A 24162-nucleotide genomic window follows, 5' to 3' on the forward strand; every position below is an offset into this window, starting at 1 on the left:
ATGGCCAAAGGCTTCATTATGTCAGAGAAAACATCGTAAAGCAGTTTGGGAGCTGCAACTGATATATCCGAAGTGTGCTAGAATCTGGGAGAAGCTTAAAGAATTTTTCAGTGTACAATGTTAACCTATATGTACACTCTGGATTAAGGCTCCCCTTGTCCAAAAAGCTACAGAGGTAGAAGACTGTTCCTGTCCCTACTAGCAGTAAGAGAAATGTAAGCCCTACTAGTTTGACCTCTGAGGTATTACCTAGAGCAGATTTTCCCTAACAATGAAAAGCTCCTCAGTCCACATTTTCTCACAGCCCATCACACAGGGGTAACAAGATGTGCTTGGAGGTGATCAAAAGAAAGCAATTGCGGTAAAAAAAATAAATCCCAGAACCAAGTACCAGAAGACCTAACCTTCTAGTGCTATGCTGTCATTAACAAGCTGTGAGAACTTTAGCGATTAGCTTGCGCCTCTCTAGTTCTCAATGGATCCCCAACAAGACAGAAAAAGGCAGCCAGCCTAGGGGGTTGCTGAGACTACTAAACTTCAGAAACATCTTCAGGACATAGAGGGACATCAGGAAAGTGAACTCACCTGCCCACCCCCCCCCCCCCCACTTATCTTTGATTTCATATCTTTTCCTTACTTACTAGGTAAGGAAGTAATTATGAAACAAAATGAAAGTAATCTTTGGATCTGGACCAGCTTTTCTGATCTGGTCTATGTGACAGTTTTCTAGCATTGATATCCTTGCTGTGCATGGTTCTAATATGCATAAATTTCAGTTGCTACAGTTTAGTTAAATAATACCAATTACTTAACAATGTGGCTCAAATTTACCACATTATATTAACTATTATTATATTAACATAACTATTTTATGCATGAAATTGCATAAAATAAAAATTTCAACACTTGCTTTTCAGTTCACAAAACACTACATAAATAACAGATGTACATCAGTGACCAATCAGGTCACTTCTTTCAAAGTCTGAAAGTGACTGGTCACTCTACATCAGTCATTCAGTTCACACACAGACAGTAAAACATGCAGTCCCATCACATACATTTTACAAGAATGGATAATCAAAAGACAGAACTGGCCAACAAAAATGAAGGTGCAGCAAATAATTGAATAGTGATCAATGCTACAAGTAAAACTGGAACCAAGTGTAAATGTAATTATTGAAGAACTGACCATGGAAATGTTGAAACTGTCACTATTCCAGAGACTCTAGCAACACCTGAGAACTTAGGAGCAGTAAACTTACTGATAAAGAAAAGTAGTTGTGATGAAAAGAATAAAGTTGTCTAGAAATGACAGGCTAGCAAAAACCTTCACATTTGAGCAATATGGAGATGTTTCACAACATAGTAAGCATTAAGGATAAAAATGTTGGAAGCTGATGTAAACTTAGAAGTATGACAATTTGTCAAGGCATTATAGGACAGGAAGACAGGCACTATTCAGATTATTTTCCACAAGGTTTTTACAAAGAAATTAAATACTTCTCAATGTTTCTAATGTTTTAAATTATACTACATAAACATTAATGTACTAAATATTAGTTTTACTCTTTTTTCATTTCCATATACATTTATAACTGATAGTAAAAGACTTAATGTTTTGACAAAAATTATTAAAGTTTATAAAGCAACTTGATTTTTCCCATTGATTATTAAGACTACTTTTCATGGTTTTTACTTGAATGGCCTTTTTTATGGTCCCATACAACTCTGCAAAGTGAGAATTACCTCCCTAAAGGAATAGCTGATATGTAAGAAAACCAAGTAAACCTAAGTGAGTCTTGAAATTTTTTTAAAGAGCTGTCACTTTACCTACCCTAAGAAAGAATAACCTATTCACAGAGGGAATTTTATTGTATGGTTTACACAACTGCAGTTGCATATCTTCTCATTCCCAGACTTTCAGAGATAATAGAAAAGTATCTTATTTTAAACATAGAGGAGAGGTAAGGTTTCACAAGGGAAGAACATTCCATTATTCCTTTCTCTTTCCTAAATACATTCTCCTAAAGCAAAATTCACCAGTTGGAGATTCCTTAAATTTGCTAGCAAAATTCACCAGTTGGAGATTCCTTAAATTTGCAAACTCCTCTTTTTTATTACATATAACTGAAGTGAGTAGCTTATCATATCAACTCTTCAGAAACATGAATTTTGATACAACTAGAAGAAAAGGGAGAGGCCCAAGTGCTATGTCCTGCCTCATGCTTATGTGTGCAGTGTGCATAGAGGGGCATATTTCAGGGAAAGGCAGAGAGGACCAGGACTGTAGGAAGCTGTACTTGGTGATGGGGACCTTCTTTCTCTTTCCCTGCTTCCAAGAAGTTGTCTGTGTATTTACCCTTATCTATCTCATCCTTGTGTATGTGTCAGGAGGATAGTGGGGAGGCATTCTGTCTTTAAACGACTAGAGAAGCTTTGGAAGTGGCCTACACATTTTTATCTCCTGCAGAACTGTATGACTTGCCAGTGTTTCTTCAAGAGTTTTCTCTTTTTAAAATTAAACACTCAGTTATGAAAATGCTACATTCTTAATTTATTAATTTTAATGAATTAAATTAATTCTTAATTTGTTAATCATAAGAGTACTGTCTATGACCGATCCTAGCCATACAAGTTGGTTCCACAAAAATATGTGAAGTAATCTGAGCCATACTAAGAGAACAGGAAGAAATTCTTCCCACCTGACGATTCAAGACACTTCTGTTTTCTGGACCATCATCAAATAAACAAAAGAAAGAAACAGCCCCCCATTAAATACATAAATAAATTAAGTGAACTTTTGTGTTGGAATTTACCAAGAGTAAGTGTAACAAGTCTTTAACAGTAGCCTGATAACTACTGATAATGATCCTGACAAAAATAATAGCAGCAACCACAATTTATTCAATGCTTACTTGCACCAAGCACATTGCTATATATGGGTACTACATATTATCTTTTTAATTTAATTGTCGTGTCAACCCAATGACGGAAAATCTGTTGTTTTTATTTTAAAGATGATAAATGAAAAGAGATGACTGTCTCTTGCTTAAGGATTTGCAGAAAGTGGCAGGAATGGGATTTGAATTCAAGCATGTCTGAGTCCAAACACCATGTCTGACATTATATGAAGTGCCTGAATGTAAGATCCCTTCTTCAATAAACATAAGCACCTTTTTATACTATAAAGTAATGTAAAATGCAAGCTAGGTTTTGCTGGGTATACAGTCTGTACACATTGTTAAGTAACTAGGACTGTTGCAATATTTATTAATACCTACATTTGCTAATAAAACATGGAGAGGAAATAAGGAAACAAGATGTATGTATGTATGTACACATATGTATTCACAAAATTGATATTTATCAAACACCTACTATGGTTTTAGACACAGTTTCTTTAAAGTGGCCTTGCAGGAAATTATAGCATAGACACATCACCCTGACAAATGCCAACCCAAAGAGGTTAGCTCTGGGTTGAGATATGAAGACTAAATATGAACCTGAACCATAAATTTGAAAGCTCCATCTTTAATTGTGCTCACAACAGAAAGTATACATGATCATCTTGTCTACCTTATGCATAATCACCAGGCATCTTCAACTTTAAGGAAACAATATTTACTTGAAATGAGCAAAATGTTAAATGCAATATTTAAGGGCCTAAGCATTACATATGTATTTGTCCCTGGGTCTAATACTGAGGAATTAAAAAAAAAATACAAGCTATATTATGCTGCATCTTAGTTTTAGCATAAAATAGAAAGTGCTTCAACCTTTGTAAGAATAAATAAAACTCACAATTTCCTCCTTAAAGACAAAGGTCTCACATAGACAGTGGAACTAGGTAAATAATTAAGGCCCGGGCAGCCATTCTTCCTCCCTCTACCTCCCAAAGGTACCGTTTAAAGATTAAGGTATAGTCTGTTTTGCAAGCTTTTGAATGAAGAGCAGAGTTTTAAAATAACAGCTCACATTATTAATACAATTTTGTTTTATTATTATTATTTTAAAGATTTTACTTATTTATTCACGAGAGACACAGAGAGAGAGAAGACAGAGATATAGGCAGAGAGAGAAGCAGGCTTCTCGCAGGGAGCTCAACATGGGACTCGATCCCGGATTCTGGGATCATGCCCTGAGTTGAAGGCAGATACTCAACCGCTGAGCCAGCCAGGTCCCTTATTAATATTTTTTAAAGATTTTATTTATTTATTCATGAGACACACACAGAGAGAGAGAGAGAGAGAGAGAGAAAGAGAGAGGCACAGACATAGGCAAAGGGAGAAGGCGGCTTCCCTGTGGGGAGCCTGCTGAGGGACTTGATCCCAGGATCACGACCTGACCCAAAGGCTCAATCAATCATTGAGCCACCCAGGCATCAATACAATTTTAAAGAAAGTTTTGTGCATGTGTTTATTTCATTAAACTAACCATGCATTTGTAGTTAAAAACTGTGATGTTGAAAATTCTTGCTGAGATACCTAGAAACTCCTAACACAAACGACCTTAGTGTTGGGCTGCATATGGAAATTGAACATGAACAGATTCCCTTTCGTGGTCTCTAAAAAGGGCTGACATATGTATATATTAACTGCCTGTGAAGGTGGACTACTCTTTTTACTGTGGAATAAATTCCATTTTGTTTGATAAATATATTTCAATTCCACATAGAAATGCCCTATTTTTCTGCCCCAATAGAAAAGATCAGCCTTGAAATTTACAGGACATCAGTGGGGATTCTAATCTTTTGTAGAAAGAAATAACATATGACATGCTATTTCATATCTTTTTACAGTTCTAAAAGGAATAAAGGATTTAGATCTTTCTCCAAAATATAATAATCTTAACAACAACAAAAATCTCAATAGTGTAAGAAGACAACTATTGTTATATGAAAAAAGCATACTTAAAAATCTCTGGACTAGTATCTACACATTTTTCACTATAGTTAAATCAACCTCTCTCTCACCATGAGGAATAATCTATTTTCTTATTCTTCCAACTCCAAAGGGAACGTTTATTAACATGAGAAACAACCTAAAACAAAACAAAATAAAACAAAAAAACTGTGATCCAGCCACCCTGTAATTATTACTCTGATGACAGTTACTGAGGACTTAAAGTATGCAGAGGAAGTATGAGAAAAGAAAACAAAAGGAGGAGAAGACGTCTTTGTTCTCAAGCAGTTCCTAATCTTTCTGACAACCTTGTTGCTTAGTCATTAGCATGCATTGCAGGCTCCTAAAATCTCTTATCAATACAATAAAGACAACTTGACAGAAACTGCAGTAACTGTCCATCCCCAATTAGCTGAATGCCCAGAGAAGGGCCCCTCAGGCAGCTGAGGGGCCTGAGCACACCTGGCTGTCACAGTCTGGCCCCAGGGTATCATCAGGCTCCCCTGACAGTCTACAAGTTCCCCTTCCGGGAAAACCAAAGGGCATAGCAGAATCAGTCATCAGATCAGGCTGGGGTCAAATACCAGGAATCATGGCATTTGTCAGAGAAGAATCATGAGAAGCAAAAAAAGGCCAGAATAGGTCAAGAAGGGACAATAGCCAAGGCCAGCAGACCAGAGGTGTTGCTGAAGAAGCCAAAAGACAGCAGTAATCTGAGTGGTACTGGCATGTCTTGAGATACGGGTTAGGAAGAGCGTGAGCCATGAAGGAGCCACAGCATGGAGGTAGATAAAGGCAGGAAAACCCCAGTTCAAGTAAGGAGATTCAGACAAGAAATCCTGTCCAGTAGCCCAGCAACATCACCTCCTCCTCTCCCCTTTCTAACTCGCAATCTCTAATAAGACTCAGGAAAACTTCGGGAAATCCCTCTGCTCTCCTCATTTGGAGAAAATACCAAGAATTTTGGGATTTCCTGTCCTTGTAAACTCTTTGTACTTTAAGCTTCAAGGAAGCTCAAAATCTTAATTCCCTGGTTAGTTCCTTCCATATTGCGGCATGAATATAAGGACTCCTTGCTTCTGCCAGACTCTAGAGAAGGAACTCTCTCTCACACACACATGTATTTTATACAGATATCCATATGGCATGCATTTTTAAAAATATGTCTTAGCTCCAAGAAGCTAGTTGGTAGATTAACTGGGCATGACAGTCATGGAACTTGAGAGTATAACACGTGATCCTTAATAACATAAAAACAATGGGAATAACAAGAGAAAAGTGTTTCCTCTGTCTTAGGAAATCATGGAATGCTTCACAGATAGAGTGACAACTGCAGGTAATTTACAAAGCAGAATAAAAACAAAGAAGCTAATGGTGAGGACCAGGGAAAGCAAAGGAAAAGGCATGAGTAAAGGTGCAAAGGCATGTCATAATATGCTAAATCTGGGTTCAGTGAGAAATTCAGCATGGCCAAAGCAGGGTATAAGAAAGGGAAGATTGGAGAGGACACAAAAAGGCCAAAGCTTGTCATATGGAGCTTCACATATTTACAAAGAAATTTGGGCTTTGAGGACAACGGAGAAGCACCAGAGGTTATTAAGCAAGGGAGTGAGATGATTAAATTTATATTCTACAATCCTGGCAACAATAAGGCAGATGCTTTAGGGCTGAGACTGGAAAAGAAGAGCAAGCAGTCAGAAGGTTGTTTAAAATAGGCTAAGCAAGAAATCATGTGGATCTAAACTAGTGGGAATGAGAAGATGGATTACAGAGACATTTAAGAGGTAGGATAGATAGAATATACTAAACAATTAGGTGTGGGATGAGGAGAAGACGTGGAGAAACAGAAGACTGAGGTTTTTATCTGAGGCAACCAGATGAGTAGTAAAGCCATTAAGGAGGATAGGAACAAAGCAAGAGGATAAACAATCTTTTGAGTAGAATGGATAATGGATACAATTATTTAGACACACAACTCTATCAGTTCTTTGTGCTACACACTGTTCCAAGGACATAAAATTATTTCCGTTAATCCTCGCAATACCACATCATCCACATTTTATATAAAGAAAATGATGGCTCCAAGGGATTAAGTAATTTATGGAGTGTTATTTATCTATTCATTTAATTATTCAACAAATATTTAGCAGATGCCTTTAAGGTGCTGGGGTTTTGCAAGTGAAGGGAATAGGCAGTAAGATCCTTACTCTTGTGGAGCTTAGAGTTTAGAATGGAAAAGACGGACAACTAACAAGCAATTAAACAAAGAGATAATTCCTGATTAGGGGTAGGAATACAATAATACTATAACCTCAGTTCAGCACTAGCTGTGGGCTCTGTTATAAGCACATTTCAAGTTTTAATTCACTTAACCCTTACTACAACCTATAAGATTGGTACTACTGTTGGTCTCATTTCACAGAAGACAAGTACAAGACATACAAAATGGTTATCTTCCCCTAAATCACAGAGCTAGTAAGTAGACAAAACCAGAGTTCAGTCCTAGGGAGTCTGGCTCTGGAGCCTGTGCTCATAATCACACACTATACTGCTTCGTCATACTATGATTTTATTACTATGGCATCACAATAAGACAGAGTAAGGACTTAGAAGGTACTGGAGCAGAGGGCTGCTTTAGAATGAATGATCAGGGAAGGCCTCTCTGAATCTGATGACAGACAGAAGGAAGCAGCCACATAAAGATCTGCAAGCAGAATATTCCTTTTTTTAAGATTTTATTTATTCATGAGAGACAGACAGAGACAGTCAGAGACATAGGCAGAGGGAGGAGCAGGATCCCCGTGGGAAGCCCAATGTGGGACTTGATTCCAGGACCTGAGGAACACGACCTGAGCTAAAGGCAGACACTCAACCACTGAGCAACCCAGGTGCCCCTGGAAGCAGAACATTCTAAGCAGACAGAAAAAGTCCAGCATATTTTAGAAACAGAAGGCCAGTATGGCTGGAGCAGGATGAGCTGGGGGAATGAGATGAAGTGGAACAGGCAAACATAGACTAGTCTGTAAAGAATCTAGATTTTATTTTAGGAAAAAACAGGACAGTTTTAGGTAGAAGACTTATATAACTTTATTTATATTTTATGAAAAGGTAATTTCAAGTATGTTGAAAATGAATTGGGTAGAAGAAGAAGGGACAGAGTGGAAGCAGGCAAATTTGAGTCCAGGTAGCCTGTCTCCAGAGCTAAGCATTTATTTAAACACTATGCTTTATGGTGAATTTAAGGTATAGGATCTTGGGTGAAGGCATAAAACAGACAGAAATGTGAATCTACAGCTGAGGAAAAAAGGGGAGGCCAAACAAAGATTTATTAGATTGCATTTTTATCTCTGACATATATGTAGATGATTACTAAAGCCATAGGAGTAAATGAAATGGTTCATCAAGAAACACGAATATATAGCCCAGGTCATAATCTATGAAATCTATTCTTTCCTCTTCAGAATACTTTTTTTCTTATACTAATAATAGGAAATACTGTTCACTATCCAGAGAGAATCTGGAACCTTTATCTTCCCCTAGAAGGAGCAGGGGCATGGGGTAAGATTGGTCCATAATGACAAGCCTTGGGGTTGCTGTGCAGTAAAAGAGCTGCATGCAGGGAGACATTATCAAATCCATAGATCTCACTAAAGACACAATGACAAGAACACATAACATTCCTGAATACATATTTATAGAAAGGAAAGCCATTAATCCAACTATAACCAAGTTTGATATTAATGACCTACAGAGTTTTGTACATGGAGTTTAACACCCTCTGCTGTTAAGGTAAGTTAGTAGCCAAAGGCAAGAACTGTTGCTCCACTAAAGGCTCATAATAGCTGGCACAATCCTTGCCCACAGCCGGGGTTAGAAAAAAGGGCACAACTGAACAGAAAGATCTCAGACAGAGGACATGAAACTTTCAAATGCTTTACAAGTCAATTCTTCATATCTCTTCAAGCTAAAAATAAAAAAAAAAATTACCAAAGAACTCCTAATTCTATCAAGGACAAGTTTATCTACATTCCTGGGCACAGTTTAGGAACAGTAATTGAAGCCAAGGGAATTCAGCAAAATGAGAAATGTTAACACTAAAGTCTTCCCTCAGCTTCTTCTCATTCTTGTTGTTTTTTTACCATGTGGAGGTGTGACTCTTAGCATTGCTCACTAAACAGGAGACTAAGAAGAATAGGACTTTCTGTTTAAAGCACAGAGTAATGGAGGTAGTAGTCATGCTAACCAGCTATTTAAGTGGGGGTAATGATGGCCACAATGGAGAGATGTGCAAATTACATAGAGGACTTCTGTTCTGATGAGTTTGAGAAGGAAGTCACCATGTTTCTTAAGCATAACTGGAGCTAAAGGGACTACTTAGTATCTCTAACAGCTCAAGCTGTTTCCCTGCAGCTCAGAATGCTTTCCTCCTAATAGAAACCTCTATCCTTCAAAGCCAGGCTCCAGTCCTGCCTCTTGATGAAGACTCTTTCCACTGAAGCACACTAGTCATTCTCAACTCCTATGGCTGTCTCTGCTATTTTACCTAGTATCGGTTTAGTGTCTGTTTTATGTCTTTTTGTCTCTTGACTTCGTTAGATTATGAGTTTCCTAGAGGCAGAGACCATGTTTTATGGGTTTTATTTTTTTTATTACAAAAATGTTCAAGCATTCACAGAAGTAAAATAGTGCAGGTGATATATATATGTGTAGTGTAGGTGAATATATGGGGGTTTGAGTAGTGTAGGTGATATATATGTGTAGTGTAGGTGAATATATTCATATTCATCACCCGCATATATTCATCACCTACATTCAATATATATCCCTTTTCTTCTATTAAAATATTCTATAGTCTATATTTTAGTATTCATTTCTAAAAGAAAATACGGACATTTTCTTAGGCAACCACAATACCTAAACAAAATTAACAGTAATCCCTTGGTATTACCTAATATCTAGTTTATTTTATTTTTGTTTGTTTTTTATTTATTTATGATAGTCACACAGAGAGAGAGAGAGAGAGAGAGAGAGAGAGAGAGAGAGAGGCAGGCAAAGACACAGGCAGAGGGAGAAGAGGCTCCGCTCCATGCACCGGGAGCCTGATGTGGAATTCGATCCCGGGTCTCCAGGATCGCACCCTGGGCCAAAGGCAGGCGCCAAACTGCTGCGCCACCCAGGGATCCCTAATATCTAGTTTATAACCAAATTTACGCAATTTCCTCAAAAATGTCTTGACATATTTTGTTATGAATCAATTTTCAAAGACGATCCATATACTGCATCTGATTATTATATCTTTTAATTCTTCTTTGTAAAGCATACCTTCCCTTCCCATTTTGCCAATGATTTTTTATTCATTTTTTAAGTTTAAAATCAATTAATTAACATATAATGTATTACTGTTTCATCAGAGGTAGGGTTTAGTGACTTATCAGTTGCATATAATAACCATCTACCCATTTTTCCTATTAAGTGTACCACATTCTGGATTTGTCTGTTTCCTCCTAGTCTTAAAAGCTATGTTTATCATGCATTTACTCAACAAGTATATATTAGGAGCAGAATATGAGCCAGAACTCTGTAAAATGCAGTGCTACAACAGTGAATACGACTATAGTCCTGGCTCAGACAGAAGAAAGCCATACAAAATATTAAGTATTAGCAATTATAATATGTGCTATGAAGGGAAAGCACAAAGTAGTAAGAGAGATTATAGCAAGGGAACCTAAGCTACTTTAGGGGTCAGCAGGAGTATTTATTTTATATAGTTCAATGCATCTTGTACAGTATTATGTAAATAAACATTCAGTACTCCCAGGCTGGCTGGGAGAGTAAATTTTCTTCAAATTATCAGCCTTGTAAATTAAAGGACACATCACCATCTCTGAAGTTATGAACATCAAAACTGATTCTCTTAGGAGTCCATGTTAAAGAAAGCTGAAAGGGCAAACAAATTGTTTTCCCTGGGTGAAATAAACTATTTTAGAAGAGAAGAAAAATTCAAGAAATGCATATCAAGTCAAAGAAAAAGACCACATTTTCTGGACCACTAGTTTAAATATTAGGACATTTCTGACAAGGAACAGAATGGATATTATTGAAACCTAGAAGAACAAGCTTAGTAGAATTCCTGCCATATTGCTCAAAAGGGCTTTCAGGTTAAAGTTGAGGGAGGAAAACTATCCAGGCACACTTTAAGACTGGCTAGAATGGATGGAAACCAACAGAACAGAAAAACAGTAACAGAGGAGATTAATGATAATCCAGATTTTCATTTTAAAAGGTTACAGCACTATTTTTAAAGTATTACAAAATATATAACTTTCATACAGCACTATCTACTTGAGACCAATGTAAATGCTTAAGTCACCCTTGTCCACACCATATGTTAGCCTCGTTGGGAGCAAATACCTTCTGCTATGGCTTATACTGTATTCTCCACCCACTGCCAAATTCACATGTTGAAGCCCTAATCCTGAGTGTGACTATATATATTGATAGAGTCTTTAGGAGATAATTAAGGTTAAATGTGATCATACGGATGAGGCCTTAGTCTGACAGAACTGGTGCCTTATAAGAAGAGGAAAAAAAAAAGGAGTGCCTGGGTGACTTAATTGACTAAGCATATGACTTGATTTCGGCTCAGGTTATGATCTCAGGATCATGAGATCAAGCCTTGTGCTGGGTGTGGGCATGTAGCCTTGCTTAAGATTGTCTCTCCCCCTCTGCCCTCCCTCAACCTCCCACCAATCCCACCAAAAAAAAAAAAAAAAAAAAAAAAAAAAATCAAAAAAATTAAAAAAAAAAAAAAAAAGAGGAAGAGACACCAAAACTCTTTTGCCGACATGTGAAGAAACAGTGTGAATGTGGCTGTCTGCAAGTCAAGAAGAGAGTGCGTGCCAAAAACTAAAACTGCTAAACCTTGATCTGGGACTTCTAGCCTCTAGATTGTTGAGATTGTTGATCAAATAAATATTCCATGTTTAAGCCACTTTATCTTTAGTATTTTGCTATGACATCCTAAGCCGACAATTACACTTTCTTAATTCTTTTCTAGTATCAGAGTTTTAAAGCTCTCTATTCTGCATGACTTGTAGAATATGCGCAATTTGAAGGATACATCAGAAACTAAAGCTATGTGTATAAAAAACATACCTTGATACCTAATCAAGAAGACAGAAGAAGAATAATCAGTTAAGGCTCTTCCCAATGAAGGGAACAAAATGGAACAGATGGTTTAATTTGCTTGCATTTTTTAAACTCTTGAAATTTCATATTTTTTCAACACAAATAGGAGTTCTTCTCAGGTGAACCAGATCTGGGTATTTTCAGCTGTGGTCAGCTTCTCTCTGAATCCCACTAGAGTTTGGTGATGCAGAGTAAACAAGGCTATAAATCAAATGCAATGCATTTAATACCTCAATGCATTGCAAATTGATCTGGAATAGGGGTCAGTTCAAATCGTTTTTTAAGTGAAACTATTCCCCTCCCCTGAAGGAAAGAAATGGAAGTTAAAGATAGCAAGTCCTAAAGTTATGTGAGATTCAGAAGCATGGCTGCTTATTAGAAAAGACAGAGGCCAAGTTTGTTTAGGTGAGATTCTTCCTGTTATTTATCAGGTTGGAGCCATGGATATTTAAAAACACATCCTAGTGGCTGGCATTAAATCTGAAATCTGGTGGGCAACTTTTCAAGAAATAAAAGCTACAAACAAAATAGCTTTAGTTCCATTGAGCATACTGTGGGAAATGCAGCTAATGGACAAGCATTACTGTGACTGGCAAGGCGAGGTGCCAATAAATGAGAAGAGCAGAAATTCAAACCACCACATAACAGCAACATTTCCTAAGCTTATTTCACTAATTTGTCAAAGTAGAACATTATCTGAAGTGAAAGAAAAATGAGGTTGGAAAGCACAGGGGAAGGAACTATTTAAAAGTAAAAGCTATGCTTCTTTCTCTATTGGTTAGTTATCTCTGCTTTGAGTAATTATGGTATACTTCTACCATTTCCTGATACCACACTTGGTTTTACTAAAGGCAATGTTTTCTCTTTTTCACATGATAAGCAGAGAGCTACTTCTGGTAGGATAAATTTCCACTGGTTGCTTTTTCCATTGCCTTGCCTTTTTCCAGTAGGAAGAAATGAAGTCTAGTGGTTACAGAAGGAAAATGTGGATATGCCACTCCTCAGAGAGGGAGTGAAAGGCCATACTCTCTGCTTACTGGTCTTTTTTTCCCCTAAAGAAGAAAAATTTCAAGTGCTATCTCCCATCTTTTCTCCATCTTTAACTCTCAACTTCCAACTGTTTCTTATAATTTTAAACAAACTCTTACAGGTCAACACTTGTACTCTCTTATTTGGAATGGAATGAAAACTATTCCATCATAAAGGAAGAATAGATTTCCCTAATTGTATAATTAAAATCAGTCTAAAATTCAACAAATAATGCCTTAAATTCTATTTCAGGTAGGTGTTTTAGTATAATGGTTAATGTAATAGTGTAATGATTCTCAGTGAAGCAATACAGCATGACTCTGGGCCTGGACTTCGTGGGTTCAAATCCTATTTCCACCACTTACTAGCTATGCAGATTAGATAAATTAACTTAATCTCTCTATACCTCTTTCTCCTCATCTATAAATGGAGAACACTAATAGTACATAACAGGTTGTTGTACCTAGCAAAGAGAAAGCACTATACACATGTTAACTACTATTAAGGTTATTTCAGAGACTATCTAAAGGGCATTATGTTAATTGCCCTCTTTGTTAGTACTATTAAACAGTTTTTAAATTAATTATTTATTTATTTTTAAAGATTTTATTTACTTATTCATGAGAGACACAGAGAGAGGCAGAGACAGGAGAAGCAGGCTCCATGCCAAGGAGCCTGATGTAGAACTCGATCCCAGAACTCCGGGATCATGCTAAAGGCAGGACACTCAACCACTGAGCCACCCAGGCATTCCCTATTAAACAGTTCCATGTAAAATCAAGTGAAAGTTCTGTCTTAGGTCACATAAAGCAATCCTCTTGCTAATCGGATAAGGAAAAAGGATAAGAATGAAATCGTTTCCTGAAAATCAGTCTTAACTGACACAAAGATTTCACCCAATAACATAAGTATATACTTGACTTTTAGAGGCAAGACACTCTATTTAAATCTACGTTTCAATGAAAAGAGTCAAATGAAAAACACAATGATAGCTTTTTCTAAAACACTGACGTAATCTGAAACATTGCTTTGTGAGCAAAATACATACTTCTGGGGTGATCTGTTATCAACTTCAGCCTTCAGTCGTAAATTCTCTCTCACCAGGCCACCATTTTCCAATTTCAATTTTTTATTTGCCTTTAAAAAAGAGTTGAAAATAATTAAGCATGAGCTAAAACAAGTACTTTGTAAAAACTAAGTCATGAGCCATTTGTATTTTTGAGAGTGCTACCAGAAAATAGAATACTAGAACATGGCCTTCAGAAACTTAAAATCACCACTGGGAATGACTTGTGAAACTGTGAACACAACCAAGCATTTTTAATCCATATTCCCCAAGCACTTTGCAATTCTCCTATCCAGGGAAATAAACAGAGCTATGTTAGTTAGCTTAGTGTCATTAAGGGACTATAGTAATGGCAAATAAGTTTTTTCCTTTTTTCACAAATGAATATTCTAAGCATAGTAACATTATACTATATGCAGTTATTTGCAAAATTAATGCTAAGAGTTAATTCTTATGAATTATGAGCTATGAGATTGATTTCTGGTTGCTACTTAAAAATAGCTTTTTAGTGATAACAAATCTAATATAATTAAACTACTTGTTTTCTTTCTTCAAAAGGCTTTCCCAAATGCCTTGGCTCACAACTTCTGGGACTCTCAAAATTGGGTCAATATTTTCTAATAAATTCTAAGGATTATTTTTGATGATAAAAAAAAATCCAGCTATGAGTTTCTTTTTGAATTGTCCGATACCTACACATTGTCTAACAGAATATTAATTGCTAGAAAATTTAGAAGTTGGATATTGATTCTGGACAAAAAGTAGTGTGCCTCAATTTTAGAGTCTTCTTAAAACCTATTTAAATTCCTCAGTCATAGCATTTTTTAATTCCAATGACTAACACTCCCTAGCCTACAAACCAATCTCACTAACTTGATCAGAGAAACTTATTTGACTAGAACACTGACATTTAAAACATTTTAAAGTGAATGGGTCACAAAAACTACTGTCAACAAAAACGCTTAAACCAAAAGACTTAAAGATTTCAAAAACCTGACCAATGTCTTTGACTAATTCCCAGAACTTCTGACTATATTACTTGTCCACCCACACATAAATACCCCAAGAGGATGACAAGAGAGGAAGGACAAAAAGCATTCTTCTGGGTACAAAGCCTAGCTAGCTCTTGTACTCAGACTCATCAGGGTTCTTTTTTTGGGCTCCTGAGTAGGTGCTCACCCTCATGGTTGCAAAGAAACCAGTACTGTAGAGGGTTAATTCTTTAAGTGACTGATAAACACTATTACTGCCCCTCTGAAGATATAAAGAAAGTCATTTACTTCCTCATACACATAGACAATGAATAAAGCTCTCAAGCATAGCACCATAAGAGGAAGCACTTAGTGAATGCTTTTTGATGATGATGACAAGCTTAAATTAGAAACTCATTTGATTTCTTTTCCTCATCCCTTCCATACTGTATTGCTACATTTCAAGGTCTTTCACCAGTCCTGTGGCTCTCTAATATCCTCTTTATTGACTGGCTGGTTCCTCAACTATCAAAGGTCTTTTCTTTTCTTTTCTTTTTTTTTTTTTCAACAATCAGAGGTATTTTTAGTTTAGGTGGGTAAAGATTACAAAGAGCAAAGTTCTGCCCATTTATTGCACCTACGAGTAATGAAGACTTGAGCTAACTATTTTGCATTTGCAACACTGATTAGGTATTGATACAGGCCTCATAATGATTTCAAAACTCACCTAGTCCTGGAAACATCAGAAAACAAGTCTATTTCACTCATTCTATGTAGTCTGAATGTTTTGTGCTCCTGTATTTGATTTATTGTATGTTATTTTGTACTTCACATTCAAATTTTGCTTCTACATTTTTAATTCATTTGTGCCCCAGTATATTGCCTAGTACTACCTAACACCACCACTAGACCTCCAAAATGGGCTTATCAAATATCCCAAATAATTCTGAGGTCTCAGTGTAGCTTTGGGTATTGAATTTAACACCTGATCTTTAAAAGAGCAAAGAAAAACTTTTTTATGTATTTTTCTTTCACATATACCCCTTATACCACTTTTACAAGCTCTAGAATAATGTTTGATACAGATCCTGGTCTTCAAAGTAACATTTATTGCCAAAAATTTAAATCAAGTTTAATAACTATAAAAAGGAAACCACATAGAACTTAATGATGGGTCAAGAAGTTAAAGGGGACATTACTCTAACTTTCCAGCTTTCTTTCCTTTTCATATCCTCTTTTTGGACAAATCAACAGGCTAATGTTGGCCTTCAATACCCAAAGAAAGTACATTCCTCTAAACTTGTAACAAACTCAGTGCAATTATATCTGTTTTTTTTCTCTCTCTCTCTCTCTCTGAAAGCACTATGTTCCCTTCTTTCTCTCATTTTGGCCTTTCCTGAGCTTAAACAACATTTATTTTATAGGTGGGTATACAAAGATGGCTTAGTATTTACACTAAAGTTTCAGACTTCTATGCTACTTAGCTTTACTGAGGATCTGAGGGTCAGTGGTGGTACTTCTTTAAGGAGCTGATTAATGATTCCAAGGAGGCAGGATTCAATAATTCAGCACACTAACAATATCTGAAGGGAATGCAGACAGGTTAATGGGTGGTTGTGGACATGGATACCACAAAACCATCTCCATTCAGCATAGCAGGACTCCACTGTAGATAAACCTGAAATGAAAGCCAAAGGCTAGTCCCTTTGGCCAATAGAATTCTACAGCACTTGATTATAACAACTTCTCATACTGCTGGCATGGATCTCATCTCCTTTCCTAGATTGAAAAATCCTAGAGATTTGCCTTTTTCTCCTATGCTTTATCTTGCTGGATGAAAGAAAGAAAAATTTAAAAATACTCTTTTGCATAGAGTATTCTAAAATAGCTACTCAAAGGCTTCTTTGGAATTAGTCATTAAGTCCTTAACTATTTACAATCTTAAAAATCAGAGCATGGTAGTACTAGAAAAAATATGTTCCAAACCTTCCATTTTATAGGCAGGGACTTGGATACATGTTTTTTCTTATGCATATAGGGTAGTCACTGACATAAACTTAAGAAAAAATCATGGCAAACCACAAAGCAGAGAAATAGAAACACATCCTTTAAATTGATGTCACTCTTCTACAAGAAGATGCAAACTCATACAGAAGCACTAAGTCTCCAATTATGGTCACAAATGGAACCACCTGATATTTCTTGGCAATTAATGATATTTAAGGAGAAAAAAGTTTAGCCACTGCTTATAAATGCTCATCCAGAGATTTTTGTACTTTTCAAAAATCTTCTAATGAGTCAAGATAATATGGCTATTTATACTTTTGAAGGTACTTAAAATACAGAATTTTAAAAACAACCACAACTTACTTCCTTTAACTTATCCACATCATCTTTTACTTTTTCATAGATTTCATTAGCTGTTCTAAGTTTTTTCTTCCACTCTGCCTCAGTTTCTGGGCCAATTTTACTTGGATTATCTGCAACTGGATGTTTGTCTTCATTTTGGTTGCCTTGCATCACAGCTAAAGGATCCAGAATAGTTTTGATCTGTGACTCCAAGCTGAGATTTTTACTCTTAAGATCTTCTACTTCTTTCTGCAGACAATCTATTTCATCCTGAAAAAGAATTGCATGGCCATTATTAGACAGACACAGATTAAACATATATGTATGCTAACTTGAAGTCAATGTGTTTTTAAATTTGATACTCCCAAATTCTATAGGTATACAGATTCATTATGCATCAGAACAGTTGTGTGGGCAGAAAGTCACATACAGTTGAAATTCTCAAATGTATTTGACTCTGATAAAAACTGGCATTTACATTGCTTTCATTTTAATTCAGTGACAGTTTGTGGTTAAAAAAAATATAGAAACATTGGGGTGCCTGGGTGGCTCAATAGGCTGAGCATCTGACTTTTGGTCTCAGCTCAGAACTTAATCTCAAGGATGTGAGTTCAAGCCATGTTGGGCTCCATGCTGGGTGTGGAGCCTACTAAAAAAATAACTAAGTAAGTAAGTAAGTAAGTCAGTAAGTAAGTAAGTCAAATCTTTGATTTTATTGAAGATATCCAGAAAACAAGACAAGTCACATGAATTCAGCAAGGAAGCAGATTCTGCAGAAGAAAATTCTGAAGAAGAGGATGTTTAATTGTTTTAGTGAAGCAAATTGAAAAAAACAGTGTTGATCAAGATCACAATAGTTTTGTTTGATGTTTACATCAAAATGTATAGGAGTTTACATTCCTATATCATATCCATCCCTATACCATATAGGTTTACTGTATACCATATCCATCCACTTTCCATTCAGAATAATATATGTAGTTAATTTGGATATGTATATTAAAACATCATGTTGTGCTCCTTAAACACATACAATTTTTAAATTTTTCTAAAAGATTTTATTCATTTACTTATTTATTTATTTGAGAGAGAGAGAGAGAGAGTGTGTGAGTGTGGACATGTGTGTGCACACAAGCCAGAGGAGGGACAAAAGGAGAAGGACAAGCAGACTCCCCACTGAGTGGAGAGCCCTAAATGGGGCTCCATCCCAGGACTCTAAAATCATGACCTGAGCCAAAGTCAGATGCTTAACTGACTGAGCCACCCAAGTGCCCCATATATATACAATTTTTATTTTAAAAAAAACAAAAACAGGGACAGCCCTGGTGGCTCAGCTGTTTAGCACCACCTTCAGCCCGGGGCCTGATCTTGGAGACCCGGAATCGAGTCCCGCGTCGGGCTCCCTGCATGGAGCCTGCTTCTCCCTCTGCCTGTGTCTCTGCCTTTCTCTCTCTCTCCCTCTGTGTCTCTCATGAATAAATAAATAAAAATCTTAAAAAACAAACAAACAAACAAAGACACCAAAAAACCCCACAAAAAAACCCAAAAATCCCCGCATTGGTTAACATGAAAAAAACAAATTAGAAAGTAGCATATTTCACACCAAAATCATTTTGCTGGCAGTTGACATAGGTATATTTATCTTACAAAAACTAATCAGGCACAGAATTCTGAGGCAATTTATAGACAAACAAAATGGAATGAAAGTTATAGTCACTATTTACCAGAGCATTCACAATGCCCTGTGGGGGCTGAAGACTGACTTTCACAAGAGGGTTTATCTCCCAACTTGAGGGAGCAAATACCTACACAATGATGTGTCTGTTGAGGACAAATCTAAAACTTAAAAAAAAAAAAAAGGAAAAAAAATGCTTACATTTGTTCCTATCTTCTATTTGAAATAGAAAAGGGAAAAAGAAAAAAAATATCAAATAAGATATATTTTTAAGTAGGCTCCACACCTAACACAGGCCTTGAACTCAGGACCCTGAGTTCAAGAAGCACATGCTCTACTGACTGAGCCAGCCAGGTACCCCTCAAATAAGATATTTTTTAAATGGCATTTAAAGTAAGATTTCACTGGATGTGTACTATAAAAAGTCCAGAGACTGAGATAGCTGTTTTACCTTGAATTCAATGTTGTCCTCATTTAAATTATAATTATTATTTACCTCATACTCTTTGTGGAGTAACTCAAGTCTAGTTTTCCGAAGGTGCTTCCTGACTGTATGGCTTAGCATAGGTTCACTTTCACTTGTTCCTCCTACAGGGGGGGAAAAAAATCTAACTTTCATTCCAATTTAGGCAGTATGAAAACAAAGATAAACGGTTTTCTTATTGTCTTGTATAGTTCTCCAGCTTAATTTCTACCTTTTCCCTTATATACACACTTGGGGCTATCAATCACCTAGTCCTTTTCTCTATCTCGACCTTGAGAAAAGATAAATATCAAATAACACCATAAAAAATATCTTCAAAAAATATGTGGGTGATTACTTACCTGTGTATCTTATTATAATAAACACAATGAAGGCAAAGGCTGTATTGTTAATTATCACATTTGGACTACTCCAAATTTGAATACAAGACAACTGTTAAATGATAATAAAACCAATGATTTTATTTATATTTAACCAATAATTATATATATATTATCCATACTATCAATTTAAATTTCACAGTTGTCAAAAATTTATATATATCTTAATATGATCTCATATGTTATAATATATATTATTATAACCAATGTATTCAAACATATCTAGTTACTGGTAACACAAGTGAAAAGATTAATGAATCTTTTTACTGAATCTAACAACCCAGTTGCAATGGATTATGAATCACAGCATTGACTGTATGCCTGTAATTCAATACAAATACACTTAAAATGAATTCTTCCTGAGAGCTCTTCATTTATGCTGTGGTTACTTCCTTTGTACTTCTTAGTATCACCATAGCAAAGGCATTTTACAGATGCTCTTTTTCAGGACGTTCTATCCAAATCGAAGGGTGAAAGAACTATTTTACTTAAGAGAATTTATGAAATATCACTTAGATATGAATGAATAAAGGCAGGAGAAAGGATGTGAAGAAAAGCCAAGGAAAACACATTCAAATTATTTTAATCATCAAAGTTCACTGCAGAAAAATACTCTCCAGCAGATTTCACCCAGGTACTGAGAAGGAAACCTTGACACAATTTCTGATTTCCCCTTCAGATTTCTTAGTCCCAAAGTCCTACTAGTTCTTTGTTTATCCTAGTATCTATCTTCCTTTCCATTTCCACTGTAAAAATCTTAAGTCCATTTTCCCTAAAATGGGACTATTAAAATGTCTTATGTTTTCTAAAAAGTGTTTTCTATACATAGCAAATGAGAGACTCACTTTAAATTTTTCCTAAAGCAGAAACAAATAATTTTAATTTCTGCAATCTAAGTAAGATAACTGATATGAACAGAATAAAATCCAAACACTAAAAGAGCTCTTTAAATGTTTAATTTTTCAAGGATCTTCTAGTTCAATTTTTACTGTCCCTTTTATCCACACTGGTATGGCACTGAATGTTTTTTATCCTTAAACCAGACTCACATTCTCCCTTAACTGGCTAGAGCCTCCTACATGACCTACTCACACAATGTCTTTCCCCTTCAGCCCAACCCACATATCATCACCCCAGTAATATTCCTCAAGCACATTTTGGATCTTGCCACTTCCCCGTTCAAAACCATCAGCTCACTTCACCCTTATTCTCACCCATAGAGCCAGTCCATGAATGAGTTTATTACTCAAGACTCCATGCACTAAAGTCTCAAATTTATCTTTTCATTATTATTTCAGTAGTCAGACCCAAACTAAACTACTGATCATTTCTAAAAACATGCTTTGTATTTTCCTACTTCTGATCTTTAGGTCATGATATTCCCTCTGTATGAAATGCCCTCCCCAATCTTTACCAGTTGAAATTTTATCCATCTTTCAATCTCTTAAGGCTACCTGCTTTATGAAGCCTTTCTTGATGTTCCCAGCTGAACTTCTTTGCCTGAACTCTATGGGCCTCTTTTGACCTTTAGCATCTGCTGCTTTAAACCATTAATATTTTGGTTCACATGCACAGCCTCTACCAGAATGTTAGTTCCAGGAGGCTCTAAGAGTTCTCATAGTGGCTAGTGCCCCTCATGTGCTTCACTTATAGATTATACAAAATGACCAATCCATCCAGAATATTGGCAAAATGACATCAGTGAAAATTGTCTATTTTAGTCTTCCTCCAAGTATACATTATTTAGAAATAGTTTCAAATTTGTTTTCATGTGTTTATAAAATAGGCCCTTACCAATAATCTCTTTGCAAGGATTTTCAGGTGTGATGGGAACTCTGCAAGCTGGACACTGGCTATTATTCTTCAACCACAAATCGATACAAATTGAACAAAATACATGGTTGTTGATGCATATAACAGGCTGGCGTACCTTTGAAAAAAGAAACATTACTTTTAGTACAGGGCAATAGTCAGAGTTAGAATCTCAATTGGTTTAGTTTAGAGCAAACAAATAGTTTCTCTAGAGTATAGCAGAGTAAGTGCTTTAAGAGGAAATTATCCAGGATTTATAAAAATGCTGGTTTATAATTTAAACATCAAACAATGCTGACAGAAATACTGACATATGCTAAATAGAAAAATCTTTGACTCCATTTTAACAAGCACAAATATTAATACTTTAGATTTATACTGTCTTCTATTTTACAAAGGGCTTTCACATGCACTTTCTCTCTCTCTTTGCTTTTGTTTTAAATAGTCCTCCTGTGAGGTAAACACAGTAAATATACTTCACAAATAAGGAGACCAAAATGTGAAGAAATTAGGTGGCTCAGTCAGGATTAACTAGGTGTTCTGACTGTGTGTGGTTGTTTTATAAGACAGAAAATAGAAGAAACAAGTTACTTTAGTTTTCTGATATTGTGTTTGTTTACACATTTAATGTCTATCTTTCCTATTAAAAAGGAAGCTGCATGAGAGCAAGAACTTCCTTCATCTCATTAATTCCTAAGAAGACAGCCTAGTACACAGTAGGTACTCAATAAAAATTAGTTGAAATAACTGCTATTAATTCAGTATTTAACATGAATTAGGGAATATAGCCAGAAGGAACAATAATTTAATATTCTTCAAGTAGCAAAAATTTTTAAATAAAACCCAAAATGACACAAAAATGCTTAGGCTCTCACTTGATTCACAAGGTAATGTTACTGTGGGACTCAGAACACTTTATATCATTGTCAGTATTTTCCTGTCCTAATGATGATAAAAATACCATTTTATAGTCTTTCTGCACTAGAGTCAGAAGATCAAGAGGAAGCAAAGAAAGTGGAGGGAGAAGGGAAGAGACAGAACCACCACAAACCACTTTCTGCAGAGAAAATGCTTGTGCTGTTGTACGTCTTGCCTCAGAAAGATAGTATTCATTAATTTGAAAGAAATCACAGATGTATGGTAATCCACGACAGGCAAGTAATTATTTTAAGTCTCACTGTAAAGAACTTCCTGGTCTTAGTCTGGCTTTCCAAACACTGAGATGGCTCCTTGATTATGAACATTAACATATGAAAACTAAACAGAGAAGATAATTTAGCATGCATTTAGACTTCCTCTTGGAGAAATCAATTCTAATTCATTCAGTTCAGCTAATTTGACAGAGCTGATATGAATGAATGAATGAATGAATGAATGAGACCATGAAGGACAGCTTCTCAAACTCTTCCAAAGTATTCCTACCTACAACAAGGAGTGAATGCTTATCTAGAAGGTATTCCTGGTCAGTCTCAAAAGGCAGATAAGTCTAAAATTTCCTTTACAAGTTCTGTTTTTTCCTAAAAAGTCATGTGATTTGTCCAAGTATAAACCATCATATATTTATGTGTGTTTTCATTTCATCTTTAAAGTCATGAAATAGGGGTGCCTGGGTGGCTCAGTCTGTTGAGTATCTGCCTTCAGCTGGGGTTATGCTCCCAGAGTCCTGGAATCTGACCCATATCCTGCTCCTGCTCAGCGGGGGAACCTGCTTTTCCCTCTCCCTCTGCCTGCCACTCTTCTTGCTTGGGCGAGCTCTCTCTCTCTCTCTCTCTCTCTCTCTCTCTGTTTGCCTCTCTCCCCCTGTCAAATACGTAAATAAAATCTAAAAAAAAAAAAAAAAGAATAAAATTTTTAAAATAAAGTTATTTAATGTTTTTAAAAATAAAAAAATTCTCAAACTAAGTACCAGAAAGATACTGCCATATCTGTCCTAGAGCTTCATTCAACACACACACAAACACACACACACACACACACACACATACACACACCCTAATTCCTACAATACTCCTAGAGGTAGATATACCCCCTAAATTAAGAAACTCAACTAAAAAAAGAGAAGTTATCTCCTTGGACTTTCAGAAGCAGTGATTTATTTTATTTTTTTAGTATGAGTTCATCTAAAATGGATGAAAACCAATGGTCAAAACATAAAACTGCACATCTAAAAAGATTCAAAATGCTCTCCTGCCCTTATAGGCTTCCTTCATCAGAAGCACATTTAAAGGAACCAGTATTTTCAAGCAGCCCCGGTGGCTCAGCGCTTTAGCACCGCCTTCCGCCCGGAGCATGATCCTGGGGACCTGG

General features: G+C 36.1%; 1 protein-coding gene across 2 annotated transcripts in view; it reads right to left on the reverse strand.

Annotated features, from left to right (window-relative positions):
- The window catches only part of OBI1 (ORC ubiquitin ligase 1), a 40850-nt gene that overhangs the window by 6406 nt on the left and 10282 nt on the right, over positions 1-24162 (reverse strand). The window contains exons 2-5 of one of the 2 annotated variants that reach the window (XM_025982338.2): positions 21838-21973; positions 19676-19767; positions 17526-17774; positions 14167-14255 (exon numbers count right to left, since the gene is read on the reverse strand). In XM_025982338.2, coding sequence (XP_025838123.1) covers positions 14167-14255; positions 17526-17774; positions 19676-19767; positions 21838-21973 — 566 coding nt within the window. The remainder of the gene's footprint in view (positions 1-14166; positions 14256-17525; positions 17775-19675; positions 19768-21837; positions 21974-24162) is intronic. The other variant, XM_072760834.1, reaches the window with a different exon arrangement.

This window comes from Vulpes vulpes, chromosome 6, assembly GCF_048418805.1.
Source record: "Vulpes vulpes isolate BD-2025 chromosome 6, VulVul3, whole genome shotgun sequence".
Classification (NCBI taxonomy): Eukaryota; Metazoa; Chordata; class Mammalia; order Carnivora; family Canidae; genus Vulpes; species Vulpes vulpes.